This window comes from Balaenoptera borealis (assembly GCF_965194805.1).
Source record: "Balaenoptera borealis genome assembly, chromosome: 6".
NCBI lineage: Eukaryota > Metazoa > Chordata > Mammalia > Artiodactyla > Balaenopteridae > Balaenoptera > Balaenoptera borealis.
Genome location: NC_138863.1, coordinates 5,520,367 through 5,539,381, shown reverse-complemented (window position 1 = coordinate 5,539,381; position 19,015 = coordinate 5,520,367). Strand labels below are relative to the sequence as shown.

At 54.4% G+C, this 19,015-nt stretch overlaps 1 protein-coding gene across 3 annotated transcripts in view; it reads left to right on the top strand.

Moving 5' to 3' along the window:
- The window catches only part of SH3BP4 (SH3 domain binding protein 4), a 93,429-nt gene that overhangs the window by 67,362 nt on the left and 7,052 nt on the right, over window positions 1–19,015 (top strand). For all 3 annotated transcript variants that reach the window (XM_082395565.1, XM_082395567.1, XM_082395566.1), the window contains 2 exons: window positions 5,773–6,020; window positions 10,652–13,011. In XM_082395565.1, coding sequence (XP_082251691.1) covers window positions 5,903–6,020; window positions 10,652–13,011 — 2,478 coding nt within the window. In that variant the 5' untranslated portion in view covers window positions 5,773–5,902. The remainder of the gene's footprint in view (window positions 1–5,772; window positions 6,021–10,651; window positions 13,012–19,015) is intronic.

Sequence of the window (19,015 nt, the reverse complement as noted above, 5' to 3'; positions counted from 1 at the left end):
TAGAGAAATGGTTAAAAAATAGAAAAAATAGCATAGCGTATAGTAATATATACTAGTAGTATAACATACAGTAAAATGCAGTGTTAGTGAACCTTTGTGAGCTCATTATAAAGCAGATCAGACCATCAGGTCATCTACCCCCACGTTCTTTTCTTTTCTTTTTTTTTTAACATCTTTATTGGAGTATAATTGCTTTACAATGGTGTGTTAGTTGCTGCTTTATAACAAAGTGAGTCAGCTATACATATACATATACATATATTCCCATATCCCCTCCCTCTTGCGTCTCCCTCCCACCCTCCCTATCCCACCCCTCTAGGTGGTCACAAAGCACCTTGCTGATCTCCCTGTGCTATGTGGCTGCTTCCCACTAGCTATCTATTTTATATCTGGTAGTGTATACAATGTCCATGCCACTCTGTCACTTCGTCCCAGCTTCCCCTTCCCCCTCCCCGTGTCCTGAAGTCCATTCTCTATATCTGTGACTTTATTCCTGCCCTGCCCCTAGGTTCTTCAGAACCATTTTTTTTTTTTAGATTCCATATATATGTGTTAGCATATGGTATTTTTTTTTCTCTTTCTGACTTACTTCACTCTGTATGACAGACTCTAGGTCCATCCACCTCACTACAAATAACTCAGTTTCCCACATTATTTTCTAATAAAGCAGGGATTAACTCAAGTGGCGTGGCCTTGAACTTGGGCCACTTGAATTTGAGGCTCCAAGATACTGGCTACAGAGCTGAAGTCAGCACATCGAGTCAACCGGGAGCTTGCAGGGCTGTGGGGAGGAGGGTGGAGCAGAAAGAGGGTGGGGAGAGAGAAGGCGGTGTTCCTGGTGCCACAGGTGAGGGCAGCGAGCTCCAAGGTGAGACACGCATGCTTGAGAAGTGTGTCCCTGGTTCGCATGGGGGTGGAGGTAAGTGATAAACCTGGGTGCCCAGGTGAGCCTAGCAGTGGAGGGCTCCGAGTGCCAGGGCGGGAAGTCCACCTTTAAAAGCAAGTCACACCTGGAGGGTTTTGAGCTGCAGGAGGGACCTTTGAGAAAATTAAGGTCACATATGGATTGCACCAGGGATGGAGTATTCAGGGATCTGACGGCCACGGGCAGCCGCAGAGGTGTGAGCTCTGTTAAGCAGGGCGGGAAGCTGACAGAGTCTAGTAGCTGCGCCTCCGGGCAGGCGGGTCCCTCCAGGGGTCTCTCCACGCCGGGGTCCGGAGGAGGTGGAGACACAGAGCCTCAGCCCTGAGCCCTCACCCTGAGGGTGCCAGGAGGGGCGAGACCCCAGGCGTGGCCCAGCCAGGCTGCCTGCCTGTCTGTCTCTGCTATAAAGTAACATGCTCGAGGCGAAGGTTGGTGTCTGCACTCTGCGAATGTATTGGTGGACGTCAGGACTGGGTCCGAGGACAGTCTCCGCCTGCCCCTGGGAAAAGCTGCCATTCTGGGCTGTCCACGGGGCATTGAACATCACGGGACAAAAGGGTCCTGGTCCCGCGGAAGAGAGAGTGAATGAGTGCCCTGAAGCTCCTGTGAACAAGGCTGCTGGTGGTCCGGGAATCAGACTCAGACTTCAGTCCCTGGCTGGGAAGTGGCGACATTGTCAGGGCCGCGCAGTTACACTGGCTTCCAGCTTCCTTGAATGGCAAGCTCAGTGCGTGTATCTGTGTTTTAAAAGGACTGCACATCTCTATGCAGCTGCTAACACACAGTGGCTCAGGGTAATCACTGTGTCCCCCATCAATGACCAAACAAGAACAAGGATCTGTCTCCCAGAGTCCCAGTGGTGGCCTGTGCTCTGTTCTCCCTGCCCAGCCCTGAGGCCCTGCTTTCCGCCCCTCTCCCGGCCTCTCCCCCGGCCCTCCTGCCTTCTTGGCAGGGGCGGCAGGAATCCGATCGCTCTTAAATGTTAATTTCCGCTTTTCTTGGCCGCCCTTGGCAAGCTGTCTCAGTGTCCTGTAGGGGCCTCAGCTGAGTTCTCGGCTCTCAGGCTTCCAGCCCTGGGTAAAATCCGCCCCATCCGGACTTCACCCAGCCCCTCCGTTGAGGACGTGGCCGTCTCTGCGGGGCTTTGAGGCGGGCTGGGGCTCGTCTGGATGTCCTCTCTCCGTTGCCACGTCCACCTGTGTCTCTCCCCTCCGCCAGCTCTCTCAGCGGCTTCTCCTAAACTGTGCCAGTAGTTTTCAAAGACAAAACGGCATTGCTGCTTGCGTTCATGTCATCAGCAGCCGAAGTCTCTCGATCAGAAGCCTTCTGTGGCTTCCCGTAGCGTCCAGGGCCGCGGCTAGACCCTTGGCCGTCACGTTCTGGCGCCTGCGCTCCAGCTTCCGCAGTGCTCAGCCCGCCGTGTCCTCCAGGCCTGCGTGCCCTGCTCTGCCTGGCTATTCCCCCCGCCCACCCCGCTTAGAACCCAGGGGCACCTCACCTCCTCTGGGCACCTCACCTCCTCTGGGCAGCTGGCCCGGGTCTGCGGAGCCTCGCTGGTGCAGCAGGCCTTGGGGGCCTTGGGAGCAGGGCTGTGCAGTAAGGCCTCGAGATTGTGCCCATCTCGGCTTCTTTTAAAACCCTCCACTAGATGCTCCCCACCCCTGCAGTGAGTGGGACTCGGTAATACTCCCAAGGGCGGTGGGGGGCAGGGCCGGCGCCTCTTTCACTCCGATCTCTCGATCTCTCGAAGCGTGGTCAGGATGCACTGCCCTGGGAGAGCCCTGGCGTCCTTTGTCCTGACGCACACCGCTGCTGGGGTCCCCGTGTCCTGAGCGGGAGCCTGTGGGGTGGGGGCCCTGGAGGACGTGGAGCAGGAAGCGCGGTCCCCTCTCTGGACGTGCCTCTCAGTCCCGGGAGCAGCCTGGCCTGGCGGAGCCGTCAGATCCCGCAGCTAACCGCATCCCCTGGCCATAACCACTGCCTCCCAGCTCCTTCCCCTGTGTCCGGCTGCCGCTTCCTAAGAGGCCCAGTCAGACCCAGAGTCTCAAGTAGGAATTGTCATTAATGTGACAGCCCACCCGTCACACGCAGGCTGCGGGCTCGAAACCATCATAAAGCTCTCCTTCCTCACCCGCCCACCCACAAATCCCATTTTATCCTCTGCGTTGATTCCCATCAGGAAACAAGGCTTCATCTTTTGGATCCGAAGTATTTTCACGTTCTCTCGTCTCAGTAAATGGCTCCACACGCGGCCACAGGTTGCCTGGTCGGGGCAGAGCCGTGCCAGCCCGGTGACCAGACCTCTGGTCCAGCTCCGACACAGCCTGTGCGGACAGAGCCGTGCGGTCACCGCGACTGATGGGCGGGGGGGGGGCCGGTGTCCCCCGCTGGAGGGTGGACTCTGGGTGGGGAGGAGCCATGCGAACTGCGTGGGGACCGGGAGACAAAGCCCGGCAGCACTTCCTGGCCCCAGCTGCCTCGTGCCTCCAGCTGGGTCAGTGCCGTCCTCTCCTGGAGGCCCAGCTCCGTGCACGGTTCTCTGCGGAGAGGAGCCCGGGGGCGGGAAAGGGAGTCCGAGCGCGTGGTCACATCCGTTGTAACCTCACAGGGCCGGCATGGAAGTAATCTGGGATCCCACTCAACTGGGGAAACCATCCAGGTGCTTCACCCCTTCCTTCAAATAACTGGCATGTTTGTGAGTGCTGATGTATGAGTCACAAATAGAAGTGTGTGTGTGTGTGTTTTGCAGGGGGGTGTTCCGGATGGACTGGGGAACTCCAGGATGGGAGGTGGGTGGGAGGGACGGCGGTCTGGGCGCGGGTTGGGCATGTTTTTAAGGGACGCGTCACCCCCAGGCCCCCCTTTGCTCCCTCCCCAGAGAGGCAGCCACTGCTGTCCTGCCTCCTGTGCATGTGTGTCTAGGCCCCCTGGCCCTGAGGATGCCAGGGCCCTTGCTCTCCCCTTCTGCCCTCCTCACACACTGTATGAGTCAGCTAGGGCTGCTGTAACAAAATGCCGTAGGATGGGGGGCTTGCACAATGGAAATTTATTTCCTCACATTTCTGGAGTTTGCGAAGCCCAGGACCAAGGTGCTGATTTGGATCTTGAGTGAGGGCCCGATTCCTGGCTTGCAGACAGCTGCCTTCTTGCTGTGTCCTCACCTGGCAGACAGCAGAGAGAGAAGTGAGCTCTCTGGTGCCTCCTCCTGTAAGAGCCCTGATTCCACCCACCTCATCTAACCTCATCCCTCCCCGCCCCCCGGCAAAGACCTCTCCTCCAAATATAACCACATTGGGTGTTAGAGCTTCAACAGATGAATTTGGAGGGGGACGCGTTCAGCCCATAACCCAGGTCTTCTCTCCAGGGTGTTCAGGTGCAGGAATGCGGCCTTCTCTGGCCTCGGGATGACCTGGAATCCACCCTAGAGCCACTGCCAGCGGGTCACTCAGAGCCAGGACTGGGGCTGCTGATGCCCGCCTGTGTTGGCCGAGGCAGGGGGGGTTCAGTAGTCACTGAGCCCTGCCCCTTGTTCTCAGCGCCTTGCCTGGGTTCCCTTTTTCTCCTTCACGCAAATCAAATCAGAACAGTGCTATTACTACCCCATGTTACAAAGATGAAAATGAATCTTGTGTAAGCTGTTTAACTCAGGGTCATCCCCGGGAGCCATAGAGTGTGGACGCAGACTCGGTCTGCTGGCTGCATGCTCACTGCACGCGGAGCCTGGGGCCGGGCTATGTCATCCCCACTGCAGGAGCTGCGGAGGCTGGCGCTGGGCCCCCAGGTCCCTCGCATGAGTAGGGCCACCCACCTGTGTCAGAAGACGAATTTCCAGCTGCCTGCGGACAGCAGTCAAAGAACAAGGGACCTGAGAACAGGTTACATGAACCCAGCCATACTGGGGTGAAACTCACCTGCCCTCGGGTAGCCCTCAGCTCCGAGTGCTGTGGCCCAGCTGTGGCCCAGCTGTGGCCAGCTGTGGCCAGCTGGAGCGTCGTCTGCCCAGGTCCGCTCTGGGAGAGCATGTGAAATTCCCTGCTCTGAAATTGGCTCCTGGCAGGTCCTTTCCTGTCCGTTGGCCCTGGTGAGAGGTCTGCTTGGAACCAGCCACCTTGTTCACCTCCAGAACCCGCCACACGCCTGGGTGCCCCTTTCCCAGAGAAACCGAGGCCTTAGGAGAGAATCTGTGTTCTTTCCCACAAACATTTCCTTTGCTGACTTGGTAACAGCACAGTGATCCAGTGAATATACCCACGTTTCATCTGCAGAAGTCACACAAGAATACCTTATATCCACAAGCGGCCACGTGTGTCTTATTTGTGTTTGTGTATTTGGGGTCCAGGGAGGATTTAGGGAGCATGTGGGCAGGGAGCCGTCCCCTCAAATCCACGGCAGCGATGCCGAGTGTTGCTTGCCCAGGGCTGGAATCACAGCGGTGGCTGTTCCTACGATGGGACCAGCCACTTTCTGGGCAGAAGGAGATTTATTTCCCCTTCCCTGCACCCTGGAACTCGCGGTGTGGACAGATCCTGTTTTGTCCTCCTCTTTGACTGTAATGAATGGGCCGGCCAGGTGCTCACGCAGATCTCACAAGCCTCATTGTGCCCCAGGAAGAGGGAGGGCAAACAGCAGGGTAGGGAACACTGCTGGGGCTGTGTACAGCAAGAGAACAGATGAGACGGGCATAAAGTGGGCATAGAATCCGGGGAGTGAGCCCTGCTCCGCTCCCTTGCGCCAGGAAAAGTGACACGGCCTCTGGAAGAAAGAGGATTCCCACTTGCCGTCAGTTTGCTCTTTAACCGTGTTTCACTTGCTCAAGGGCAATTCCTTTCTCCTTCCCCTGCTCACAGGAAGAAGCACATTGCAGAGCTGACGCCGTAGCGCAGCATGGTTGCCTGAGACAGAAGCTTCAGCAATTGCTGGAATAACTGGAGGGGAAATATGAAACCTTAGCCGTTCACCCGGCAAGAGAGTTTCAAGATGGCAGCTCAGCGCATCCGAGCTGCCAACTCCAGCGGCCTCCCGCGGTGCAAGTCCGAGGGGACCTTGATTGACCTGAGTGAAGGGTTTTCAGAAGCAAGCTTTAATGATGTCAAAGGTGAGCTCCTGGGAACGGTACTGGCTGGGGTTTGCAAGAGCTCTAAGACCCAAGGACTCCTCTCCTTACAGGCTGCCACGTTCACGTTCAGATAATTAAATCTCAGCTCTCTAAACTTCATCGTGTTATGAATTCAGCCCTGGAACAATATCCACTTGTTTTGTTTTGATGGGTTGGGAGGTTGTTTTGAATTTTCCTCTTTGTAATGATACTTCTTCTTAATGCAGAATATGTTTCTCTTTTCATGAGTTTTGGTGACATTAAGGTAAGAGCTTGGTGGTGTACAAAACTAAGGGGAAGGAGAGTGTACTAAGTCAGTGAGGTCCTGCGAGCCACTGGAGAGTAAAAGGGTGGCCGGGGACAGGGGTCAGCACGCTTTCTCTGCAGAAGGTCAGAGAGTGAATACTTGAATCTGTGTAGGCCATATGGCCTCTGTCACAGCTATTTAACTCCGAGATTGTAACGAGAAAGCAGTCACGGAAGAGAGAAAACAAATGGCCATGGCTGTGTTCCAGCAGAACTTTACAGAAACGGCCGGCTGAATTTGGCCCGGGGGCCAGAGTTTGCCAAGCCCTGGTTTAGAGGTGGCCCCGGGGTTTCCCTAACAGCCACGTAAAACTGGGCTGGTGATAAAGCCTATCTTTTGGACACCGAGGTGGATGCCAGTGGGTCATTTTCCTTCTAGAGTCCATCCTGCCCTCACCGGCCATGGTCGGTGTCTCCCGTGAGCGTCCTGGCATCTTGTACTTCATCGTCCTCGTCACCATCACCACCGTCAGTTGACTTTCCCACCACGTTTACCGAATTCTGTTGAAATGATCCATTGCGCTGCCCACAGACAGCTCAACGGCAAGAGCTTTCGCTTTACCTTTGTGTCGTTAGCCCCTGGCACAAAATCGGTGCTAAATAAATATTTCTGGAACTAATCTGCTGCCTCCCAGATAAAATCATGATGCACCACCCCGATGTGCTAAAATCATAATGTGCCTGTTTCTGCCTTTCTTCTTCTCTCTTCCAGTTACCCTCAACTTCCTCTTCTTCCTGTCTGTCCTTTATGCTTGTGGCCCTGACCAGTGCTTAAAATGTTCTTTTAAAGAAAAGGCTAACAAGGGAATCATGAGGTTTTATTAATAAGAGCAGCGGACCTGTTGGGTGTTGCTATACGTAATCACGCCATTTGTTTTTCGTGGTCTGGTAATGGGCATTGTTTTCTTACTTTGTAACCCAGCTAGTCATGGTTGAAGCGGGAAACTGGGAGCTCAAGTCGTGCAGTTTGGGCTGGGATTTTGAAACGAGGGGCAGAGAGCTGAATTTTAAAAGATAATGATGATGCCGCTGCTGATGTGGGAGGAACACTGCAGCTGGGGGAGGAAGGCAGGCGAGACAGCCGGGGATGTGGGGAGGGGCTGGTTAGCGGGGGGGGGGGCGGGGAGACCCCCTGACTCCACTCCCGAGGGGCAGCCTGTGGCCCAGGCAGCATTTCGGCCCAGCTGCTCCCCACACATGCCGATGGTAGAACTGGCTTCAAGGTGGGAATCTATTCCAGCCAGAATATCTGCTGCAGAATCTTCTGCCCTAATGAATGTTTTTCCTGCACAAGAACCGAGGCAGAGGGTAGGAAATGTATTATTCAGTGAACCGAACCTCCTGACACCCAGGGATATTTTTTTTGTATTAAAATCAAGGTACCTGGGAATCTGGGCAACACTCTCCAGAATTCATTAAGATGGAATTCGATACGGATTTTCCTGCATTTGATTGGATGGAAGCCCCAGCCTTGTGTACACCCCAGGTGTCTGTGGCCCTTGTCTGATAGAGGGCCGGGTCTTGGAAGGGAGCTCACACCGCGGTCCACTTCCACGGGGGCCCGACGGGAAGGGGCGCCGTCTCCCATCAGACAAGCCTCATCCTTGAGTGAAATATCTATTACTGCTCCTCTCCTAAGGAGAGTGCTTGGAATTTTGAGTAAAACCATTTTTATTCTCCCGTCTGGTAAGAAGACTAAAGTGATCATTTGCACTGATACGTTTTCTCAAGTTGTGTACACAGCCTGCCTAATAGCTTTGGTTTTTAATTTTAAAAATATTACTGTAAGAGAATTATTCTGGACGAACACAATAGGGATATAACTTTTGAGGAATTCCAACAAGATTTTAGTAGCTGGCCAGCTTTCTTTGATTTTCATTTGGTTTTAATTTTTATGTGACATTTTCATTAGATGTGTCAAGGAAACTGGAGCCTGTGACTGGAAAACAAAGTGGGAGGGAAAATCTTATATTTATTATCCCCTGACCCCAGCTGACCCATCTACCTTCTTCCACCTCCCCTCGAAGCCATTATCTTTGACTTTGCTGTTTTTATTCACTGCCCCCCTTCAGTGTTAAGTGATTGCTCTCTGGTGTGATTTTATAGCAGAAGGGCACAGCCCAGGGGGATTCGAACGTAGCCTTTGGACAACACCTTGTCCCAATAACATGGGTATGGCGTCTCTGTTGTAAGCTTACAGGATGAGCATTCATTCCACGGATGTTTATTGGGCACCTGCTATGTGACACAGGCCCTGTTCCAAGGACACCACTGCGAGCAAAACATAGCCTAACAGAGTTTACACCCTAGTGGGGCAATGGAGCCCTCCCCGACAAAACCAACATAAATACGTATGGTACATTTTATATTGGTTAATGATGAATGCTATGAAGAAAAATTAAATTAGGAGGGGGCCGGAGATGTCTATTTAAACATAACATTTTGTGAGTCTTTACCTTGTACTAAGCATTATTATGCTAATCACTTCATCACCATCATCTTGCTTAATCCTCGCCAGAGCCCATCGAGGAAAGGTGGTTCATCCATCGTGAAGAATGTCAGGCTCCGGAGATCACACCGCTGCTAAGGGTGTAGATTCAAATCCCAGGTCTGGTGATCCCAGTACCAGCTTCTCCCCGACACCCCAGACAGGGTGGTAGGTGACAGCCTTCGAGGCCCAGATTCACACCCTGCTAATAAGCGTATATCTGTAATTTAGTTAGTATAAATAAATAGAAGCTTCCTACTTTATTGCCTGAGACTTTGCTGAGGACATGGAATTTAATTTTCATTATTTTCTTTTATTTATTTATTTTTAAAGATTTTTTTTTTTAATGTGGACCTTTTTTTTTTTTTTTAAGTCTTTATTGAATTTGTTACAATATTGCTTCTGTTTTATGTTTTGGGTTTTTTTTTTGTGTGTGTAGGATCTTAGCTCCCCCACCAGGAATCAAACCCACAACGCCTGCATTAGAAGGCAAAGTCTTAACCACTGGACTGCCAGGGAAGTCCCCTCACTATTTCCTTTTAAAGGAAAGGGAAACTGGCAAATGATTTTTTTTGGGGGGGGAGGGCCAATTTGGTAGAATAGGATGTCTGTTGACTTAATCATACATTAGACAAGATGTAGGTGTAGTTCCAGTAAAAATGTAGTCCTTTCTTTGCTTGTTTACATAAGCAACTAAAAAAAGTTTACTTTCATTTGTTTGTTACAGGAAGGCAGCAAACTCCATAAAACAAGGACAGTTGGGATGGGGGGGTTGGAGAGAAATATATGGGCTTACCTTCCTGTCGTTAGCCCCTGGCACAAAAGAAGAAAGAAGTTTCTTCATCCTCTGAGTATATGTACTTTGTTATGTATGGGAGGGAGAGAAAACACTTAGGTTTCTAATTATCTGTTACTTTTCAAAACACACCCCACTTGTTTAGATGACTTTTTTTTTTTTTTTTTTTTTTTGCTGTTCCAATTGCTGTTTACCTTGGTAACACTCAGTTGAACGCCAAGAACCATAAATTAGCTTGCGTCACCGTTTAAAGTGTTGGGATTTTTCAGACTGCTTAAAGAGTTGTTCAAAAAGAATGTGAATTACAACCAGACCTAAACCTTTGATTTTCAAGGGATGACAGAGAGACCATTTCCATGTTGTTCTGAATGATCGTTTAAAAGAGGTTGAAAGAGACCAACCTCAAAATTCTTATTTCATATAAACAGTTTGATGAAGAATGGGTTCAACTTGGAAACTAGGAAACAGGCCTGATAGTCAAGGGAACCTTCCCCTTGGTTTATGTATTTTATGCTGAAGGCAGGACATGGAATCAGCTCTTAGACACCGAGAGATTCTGTTGCGGGTCTTTTCCAGTCCCTGGTTACATGCATTGGGTCACTTAACTCAGCATCACTGTGTTTTCTAAGTAAATCACATTCAGCTTCTCTTTCGACCTAGCAGCAGTCCCGGTAAGTTAGTAACATAAAGAAAAGTTGGGTCAAAATGAGATGTTTAAAACCTGGGACATATTGATAATTCCATTATGCTGATTCATGTTTCTGTGGATGGTGGAGAGACTCTCTGTGGCCTTTCCACCTGACTCAGACTGCGCGTTGGGATGGGATAGAATCTGGGGAGACAACGCTCGATTTAGGCTGTCGGCCAGGTGAATCGCCCACCAGATTTTACTTTGGTTTGTGTCTGTCGTTTACTTCCCGGACTCGTTGTCTCCATGTCGGGGGTGATGGTTTTCCAGACCTCTCTTCTCCCTGGTGTTGACGCTGCTCTGCCTCGCCCTGAGGGCCCGCCCTCACCTCCTGTTCTTTGTGTTTTACGCAGTGCCTTCTCCCAGTGCCTTGCTCGTAGACAATCCCACGCCCTTTGGAAATGCAAAGGAAGTGATCGCAATCAAGGACTACTGCCCAACCAACTTCACCACCCTCAAGTTCTCCAAGGGCGACCACCTCTACGTCCTGGATACGTCAGGCGGGGAGTGGTGGTACGCACACAACACCACAGAGATGGGCTACATCCCTTCTTCTTACGTGCAGCCCTTAAACTACCGGAACTCCACCTTAAGTGACAGCGGGATGATCGACAATCTTCCAGACAGCCCGGACGAAGTAGCCAAGGAGTTAGATTTGCTCGGAGGATGGACAGATGACAGGAGGGAGTCCAGCAAAACCTACAGTAATAATCCTTTCTGGAACGGTGTCCAGACAAACCCCTTTCTCAATGGGAACGTGCCAGCCATGCCCAGCGCGGACCTACCGACTCCCAAAAGCACCGTGGACTTGCTCCTCTTCGACACGGGCACATCTTTGTTCACCGAGTCCAGCTCAGCGATGACCAACAGTGCCGGCAACATCTTCGACGAGCTGCCGGCCACCAGCCGCCTTCACGCGGAGCCGACGGTCAGGCGGGACAACCCTTTCTTCCGGAGCAAGCGTTCCTACAGCCTCTCGGAACTCTCCGTCCTCCAAGCCAAGTCCGATACTCCCGCGTCCTCGGGCTTTTTCACGGGCTTGAAATCGCCGGCCCCCGAGCAGTTCCAGAGCCGGGAGGACTTCCGGGCTGCCTGGCTGAGCCACCGGAAGCTGGCCCGGTCCTGCCACGACCTGGACTTGCTGGGCCAAAGTCCCGGGTGGGGCCAGACCCAAGCGGTGGAGACGAACATCGTGTGCAAGCTGGAGAGTTCGGGGGGCGCCGTGCAGCTTCCTGACACCAACATCAGCATCCACGTGCCCGAAGGCCACGTGGCCCCAGGGGAGACGCAGCAGATCTCCATGAAGGCTCTGCTGGACCCCCCGCTGGAGCTCAACAGCGACAGGTGCAGCTGCATCAGCCCGGTGCTGGAGGTGAAGCTGAGCACCCTGGAGGTGAAAACCCACATCGTCTTGGAGATGAAGGTTTCAGCTGAGGTGAAAGATGACATTTTCAGCAAAAGCACAGTGGGCCTCCAGTGCCTGAGGAGCGACTCAAAGGAGGGGCCCTTTGTCCCCATCCCACTCACCTACAGCTATGGGGACACGGTCCGGGTCCAGCTGGACAACCTGGAGCCCTGTATGTACCTGGCCATCGTTGCCCACGGCCCGAACATCCTCTACCCTTCCACGGTCTGGGACTTCATCAATAAAAAAGTCACCGTGGGTCTCTATGGCCCCAAACACATCCACCCATCCTTCAAGACGGTGGTGACCATTTTCGGGCATGACTGTGCCCCCAAGACCCTGCTGGTCAGCGAGGTCACCCGCCAGGCCCCTAGCCCGGCCCCAGTGGCACTGCAGCTCTGGGGCAAGCACCAGTTCATCTTGTCTAGGCCCCAGGATCTCCGAGTCTGCATGTTTTCCAACATGACCAACTACGAGGTCAAAGCCAGCGAGCAGGCCAAAGCCGTGAGAGGGTTCCAGGTGAAGCTGGGCAAGGTGAGCCGCCTCATCTTCCCCATCAGCTGCCACAACGCCAGCGAGCTCTCCGACTTCACCTTGAGGGTCCAGGTGAAAGACGACCAGGAGGCCATCCTGACCCAGTTTTGCGTCCAGACCCCACAGCCACCCCCGAAAAGTGCCATCAAGCCGTCCGGGCAGAGACGGTTCCTCAAGAAGAACGAGGTCGGGAAGATCATCCTGTCCCCGTTTGCTGCCACCACCAAGTACCCGACTTTTCAGGACCGCCCTGTGTCCAGCCTCAAGTTCGGCAGGTTACTCAAGACGGTGGTGCGGCAGAGCAAGAACCACTACCTGCTGGAGTACAAGAAGGGGGACGCCATCGCCCTGCTCAGCGAGGAGAAGATCCGGCTGAAGGGGCAGCTGTGGACCAAGGAGTGGTACATCGGCTACCACCAGGGCAGGGTCGGCCTCGTGCATGCCAAGAACGTGCTGGTGGTGGGCAAGGCGCGGCCCAGCCTCCTGTCCGGGCCCGAGCTGAGCACGGCGGTGCTGCTGGAACAGATCCTGCGCCCGTGCAAGTTCCTCACCTACATCTACGCCTCCGTCCGCACGCTGCTCATGGAGAACATCAGTAGCTGGCGCTCCTTCGCCGACGCCCTGGGCTACGGGAACCTGCCGCTCACCTTCTTCTGCCGGGCCGAGCTGGACAGCGAGCCCGAGCGGGTGGCGTCCGTCCTGGAGAAGCTGAAGGAGGATTGTAACAGCACGGAGAGCAAAGACCGGAAGTCCTTCCAGAAGGAGCTCATGATGGTAAGCGCCGGGTGGGGCTCGGATGCGTGGAGAATGGGGCTCGGTCCAGCCTCAGCCTCTCCCCTTGCACGTGTGGGAACGGGTGTGGTGTCGGGAGTCCGTGGACCGGTGTCTGGGCCCCCGTTCTGCTCCCTGAAACTCACACACACCTGGGGATAGGCATTGACGTGGGACCGGTAGGGACCCCCAAACAGCTCGGAGCCACTGTGGCGAGGGTCGTTCAGGTCTCTTCCTGCTGAATTTGTGAGCTCCTCTGGAGGTCCAGAATGCATCTCTGCCTGCCCGGTCGGGGACGCAAGGGGGCCCTGTGCTCCACCCGCCCCTGTTTAGATCTCTTGGGACAAGATCCATCCTTTCATCAGATTCCCAGCGGGATCTGTGACTCGAAAGTTTGATGAACCACCGCCCCAAAGTCTGACTTTATCTTGTGGTGAATTTTTCTCTCCAGGCCTTACTTGAAGGTTCTCCCCTCTCTCTGTGTCATTTCCTCTTCCTCCTTCTTGTGTGTGTTTGAGTTGGGGTGAGGACGGCCTCTGTTTTGCCAGCACAACTGGGAACTTGGACCCTAAGAAGTAAAGAAGGGGGAGTTAAGAGTCCCACTGCTGGGCACAGCCGGCCCACAAGCCAAATGGGAAGCTTTCTGGGCCCGATCACGGCCTCCAACAGGCTTGCGCTCTGCGCTGGTCATGCCGCCCGCAGGCGGTCCACTCTAACTGCCAGTTCAGTTGTGGTGGCCTTGGAGGAGTTACCTGGGAGAAGCCTAATGTCCTTGGGCATCCCTGGTCACATCTGTGCCGGACATTCTCTGTCGACTTCTTTCTATGATAGAAGCCGACTCAGGTCTCTTCCTGGTCCTCATGATGTGGACACGTCCCTAGTTTTTGTTCCCACGGGAAACCCCCGGGACTTGGTCATAGGCTTTTCTCTCGTGTTCCGCCGACTCCACACGGTCCTTTTCGCCTCCTGATCTCTGTAAGGTGTGACTCCCAGCGCCCCTGAATTTCTGCCACTTCAACTCCCCTCCTTCCCCCCACACTTGCCATTCTGAGTGAACGCCTGTTGGAACGGATGGGCCAGGCGTGTCTGCGTGAGCGAGGACGCACGCGCGGCCAGAGCTGTACAGCTGAGGGTCATCGTTGCATGAACGTCCTGGGCTGCCCCGTGGGGCTGGGGGGACAGAAGGGATACGGTCCACGGTGGCACGGCCCCTGCCGCAGGGAATATGCATTGCAGCCCGGCAAGGGATCGGGGCGTGAAGAAAGACCCCTTGTCGGTGGCCCCAAGATACTAGAAAGCGCCAGGTGCGTGGAGCAAGATGAGAGCCTGAAATTGCCCAGAGGAGGGAGACGGGAACTGGAGGTGGCAACCGGGGGGTAGTTGGGGGCATCCATCGCTGATGGGTCGCCGATGGCAGCTTCGGTTGGGGGAGGCGGGGGAGGAAGCCGGTTGTCATGGCAATGGGGGGGTGAGGCGGGGGTGGGGATGGGCAGCAGAGGAAACTCCCCCCGAGCCGGATGGGGCTCCTGCACAGCGGGGACCCAGGACCCTCCCTTCAGGGGCTTGCCTCGCCGGCCCACCTGTGAGATCAATTCCCGGAGCTTGCTTCCAGCCCGAGCTGCCCGGTGCCCTCGTGGATGGACCTCGCACAGTGGGCGGGGTGAGCGTCCAGCTGGGATCCGCGCTCGATGGTGGAATGATGTGCATTCATGGAACATAAAGGGTATTGACCATTCCTTCGTCACAGCTAGAAAACGCCCACCTGGAACCGGCAGACGTGCAGGATGCATCAACCTGAATGGCTTCCTCCCGCCCTGGACAGAGGTGGCTCTCACTTCCATTTCCTCCTCATTTCTTTTCATCTTTTTTTATTCAACTTGGAGAACTTTCTCTGAGAGCAGGTTTTTCAGGTGGCTTCCTTGGGTTAGTGTGTGTGAGGACGGGGGTCTGTGTGCGTCCCAAGTCCCTCTCCCTGGCCCCCGCCCCCCCGCCAGCCCCACACCCACCAGGACTCCCAGAGAGGAGGAAATGAACCTTGACCTTGGCAGGAACTTGGCCCCGAGACAGGTTAGGTTAGATTTGCGGTACAGAAGTGAAACTGGTTTTGCAACATTTCCCCCACTCCTCTCCTATCTCTTCATCTTGTGGGCTGGCAGATTTGAATGGTTGGCCAGACTTCTAGAAACCACAGGCTGATTTATCCCAGCGTGTCTCAGGAGTCACTGGAAACCAGGTGTTTTATTTCCAGGGACGTAACAAATCACTGAGCAGTCAAGCTTCCTATGGCCTCAACCACTGATTTAACCCACCCCCTCTCCAGCCCTGTCACAGCCAGATCACCTCTTCCCCACCCCTCTCATTTTGAAGGTAGTTTTCTGTTTAGTATGGCTCCTTGGTTTGGAAGCAGTGATTGAACGAATTAGAAGTGGTGAAGGTTTTGGATGGTAAATTTGCGGGAGATGGGAAGGAGAAAGGAATCAAGGACTGAGGTGTCCATCCCTCCACTGCCCTCTGCACGAGGTCCGGCCCCTTCCTCGGCCCCACAGGCCCTGTAAGACCCAGCCCCGCCTATCACACCCCGGGGGCCCCTACCTGCCCCTGCACACCAGCCATTCTGGCCTTTTCTCTGTATCTCGGACACACCCAGCTGCCCTGCCCCAGGCCTTTGCACGTGCTGTTCCCTCTGCCTGGAATTGTCTTCCCCCAGTTTCATGTCGTGGCTTTTTATCGTCCTTCAGATTCCAGCTCAAATGTCCTCTTGTCAGACCTTTCCTGCAGCCCTGGATAAAGCAACCTTGTGTCTCTGGGTCACTGACCCTCTGTGTTATTGTATCATTGTCTTCACAGTGCTTTCTCGAATTTGAAATGGTCTTGTTTACTTGTATTCATGGCTCTTGTCATTACCCTAACTGGATATGAACTCCACGAGGGAAAGGACGCTGGCACGTAGGAAACAACCAGATAGTTGAGTGAATGAATGAATGGATGCAGACTAAGAATCTGATCTGGACGCAGTCTCGTGAGGTCAGACGTGTTTCTGCTCTCTGGTTCCGTTCCCTCTTTCTATTGTTTTAGTGCATATTTTCAATCTCAGAGCTGGTCCAGAGGCATCTTGTGTAACCGTATGACCTCCCGCTGTGCCTCTGCTGCCCTTGCTTACCTGCATGGTGTGACCACCGTGGAAAATGCCCCTCTGTGCCCGGTCCGCCCAGCTCTCCAGTAGAAGCCATGCATGTCTGTGACAGAGGATGGCCATCCAACACCGATGATGCCCCCCCCGCCGACTATAATGAAAATGGGGGGAGGCATGATGCTGGGCTGACCCCAAGGAGAGTGACCAGGGTGGACAGAGCTCCCAGAGTCCCCACGCATTAGAGGGCATTGAATGAACCCCTGGGGATCTCTTAGCTGGGGGGACTTGTGGGTTGGAATGGGCACCACCTATTTGAAGAGCTTTTGAAGTCAAATTCTGTTGTCAGAAACAGGCCCGCGAGAGCTGGTGGCGGGTAGATGGCTGCAGCTTCTAACAGAGCTCGGAAGAGCCATCACGGCCGGCCAGGGGCAGGTGTTTGCACTCCATACTCTTTCAACATTTCTTGGGTGCCTATTTGTGTGCTTAGTGGGGATGCTGGGTGTTGGGCCTTTCCCTGAGGGACATGCGGAGTGAACAACCACAGGAGTGCAAGACAGACTCGTAATGGGCCCTGAAGAAAAGATCCCCTTGGCGTGGGTGGACCAGGGAAAGGCAAATATCCCCCCTGACTCAGGGGGGATGTGCAGAATCCCATCCAACAGGGAGGGGCTGTCGGGTTGAAAGCACAGTATGGGCAAGGGCCAAGGGTGCAGAGGAACAGGGGATGGGGTAGAACCAGAGGCTGCGAGAGGCCGGAGGCTGGGCTGAATCAAGTTGATGATACGTGGGGGGATGGGAGGGAGGCACACAGCCACCTGGGCTGGATAATGCTTGTGCTTTATTCCGTGGGCATTGGGGAGGGGTGTGTTATTTTAGGGGATGTGAAGGGGAGCCAGGTGGATCCAGGTGTGTCCCTGTGCCTTGGGGATCTACCCAGGTGTGTCCCTACTCCTTGGGGATCCAGGTGTGTCCCTGCACCTTGGGGATCCAGGTGTGTCCTGCTCCTTGGGGATCCAGGTGTCTCCCTGCTCCTTGGGAATCAGGTGTGTCCTGCTCCTTGGGGATGCAGATGTGTCCCTGCTCCTTGGGGATGCAGATGTGTCCCTGCTCCTTGGGGATCAGGTGTGTCCCTGCTCCTTGGGGATCCAGGTGTGTCCCTGCTCCTTGGGAATCAGGTGTGTCCCTGCTCCTTGGGGATCCATGTGTGTCCCTGCTCCTTGGGGATCCAGGTGTGTCCTTGCTCCTTGGGGATCAGGTGTGTCCTGCTCCTTGGGGATCTACCCAGGTGTGTTGCTCCTTGCTGCCTTCTAGTCTCAGAGCCACTCAGGTGACAGCCAGTCTCCCCCTCCCTCCCCGCCCCCCTGAGTGTCATTCTTTCAGAATACCAGGACACCTGGCGGTGGAGGATCTAATTTTCACACACATCCCTGCATTCTCCTCTATTTAAGGCAATGAGTGGGCGGGTCATTTTTAGCAGAGGTCAGAGATGAAAAGTACAGGTGAAACGGAAGTGCTGTGAGTCAGGGAGCCCCTCACACGCTTGTGCCTAGATCCCTTGGCTTTTTACCCCCATCTGCCTTCAGACCTGGCCGACCTTAGCAAGAGGGCGCCCTGTGCAGTAGCCCTGGGTTTTTTTCCATCCTGCCCTGGCGGGTGGGGATTGGATGGCCGATGGCCCTGGGTCTGGGTTGCGGCGTGGCCGAGAGGGGCAGTTCCCAGGCCACGTGCACATCGGTGCTGACCGTCAGAGCCTCTGGGGTCCTGGGGTCTGCCCCGCTGCTGTGGCTCACCCCAGGTTTTGCTTTTTTCCAGAATGAAGATCATCCTCATTGACTCTTCTGTTTGTAAAAACAGCAGATGCTGCTTTTTGCGTTGCTATTTGCCAGGCCTGAGGAACAGCAGCAGAGAAGGCCCCCGGCCCGTCTCCCAGAGGCAGCCTGTGTTAGCGGTCTGCAGTGTAGACACTGCGGGTATTCCTCAGTCCCCTGCGTCTGCCCTGCGCTGTCCACATCCTGCATTCTGTACACGCCTGGAGAGCATGTACAGGCGGCTCTGTCTGTGTCTGCGTGGAGCCTGCGGGCCCCCCAGCTGGGCAGGTGCTCTGGTCCTCGGTCTCCGGTAGGGCGGTGGCGCCTGGTCTCACCGTTACCCCCGCTGCTCCGAGCCGGGTCCCGGCCCCGTGGCTCTGCACGCTTGTCCCTGTGCGTTCCATGTGCGAGCTGTAGGAGCCCTCCAGACACGGGAGGAGCCAGCGTTGGCGCGTGGCAGTGGGTGTCACTTCGGGGCGTGCAAGGCCTGAGAATGACAGGGGATGCTTTAACAGCCCTGCTGGTGTCGAGAGCTATCACTGCAGCGACCAGACTGGACGGCCCTGCTGGTGTGTACACACTCCCCTCACCTCTCTGAGCCTTGGGTTTCGATGTCGGTTTTTGTTCTGTTTCATGAAGGCAAGAAACGACAGAGTATGTTCCTCTGTTTTTAGGGCATTAATGTTGCTTCTGATACACTTTGTGGGTTTGGGGAAGGGTTTTCTGAGTGTGGTCGAAAGCCCAAGCGGAAGACATTGCTATGTGTTTGTACCAGGACTTAATGACAACACTCAGCACTGAGTAGAGAGAAGGATTTGGCTCATGCTGTAGAACTGCGTGGATTGGGGTGATGGCCATCTCGTGCTTGTGTGTGTGTGTGTGTGTGTGTGTGTGTGTGTGGAGGGTGGCAGAGAGAACCCTGAGGAGCCCAGCTCTGAGAACTGGAAGTGTTTTCATTCAACGACACACTTTCAGTGTAAGAGATTGTTCCCGACTTTGGGGATTACGAGAGGCGCAGTGTCCTCCTGGCCGGGAGGGAGGGCGGAGGGAGGGAGGGAAAGAAGGA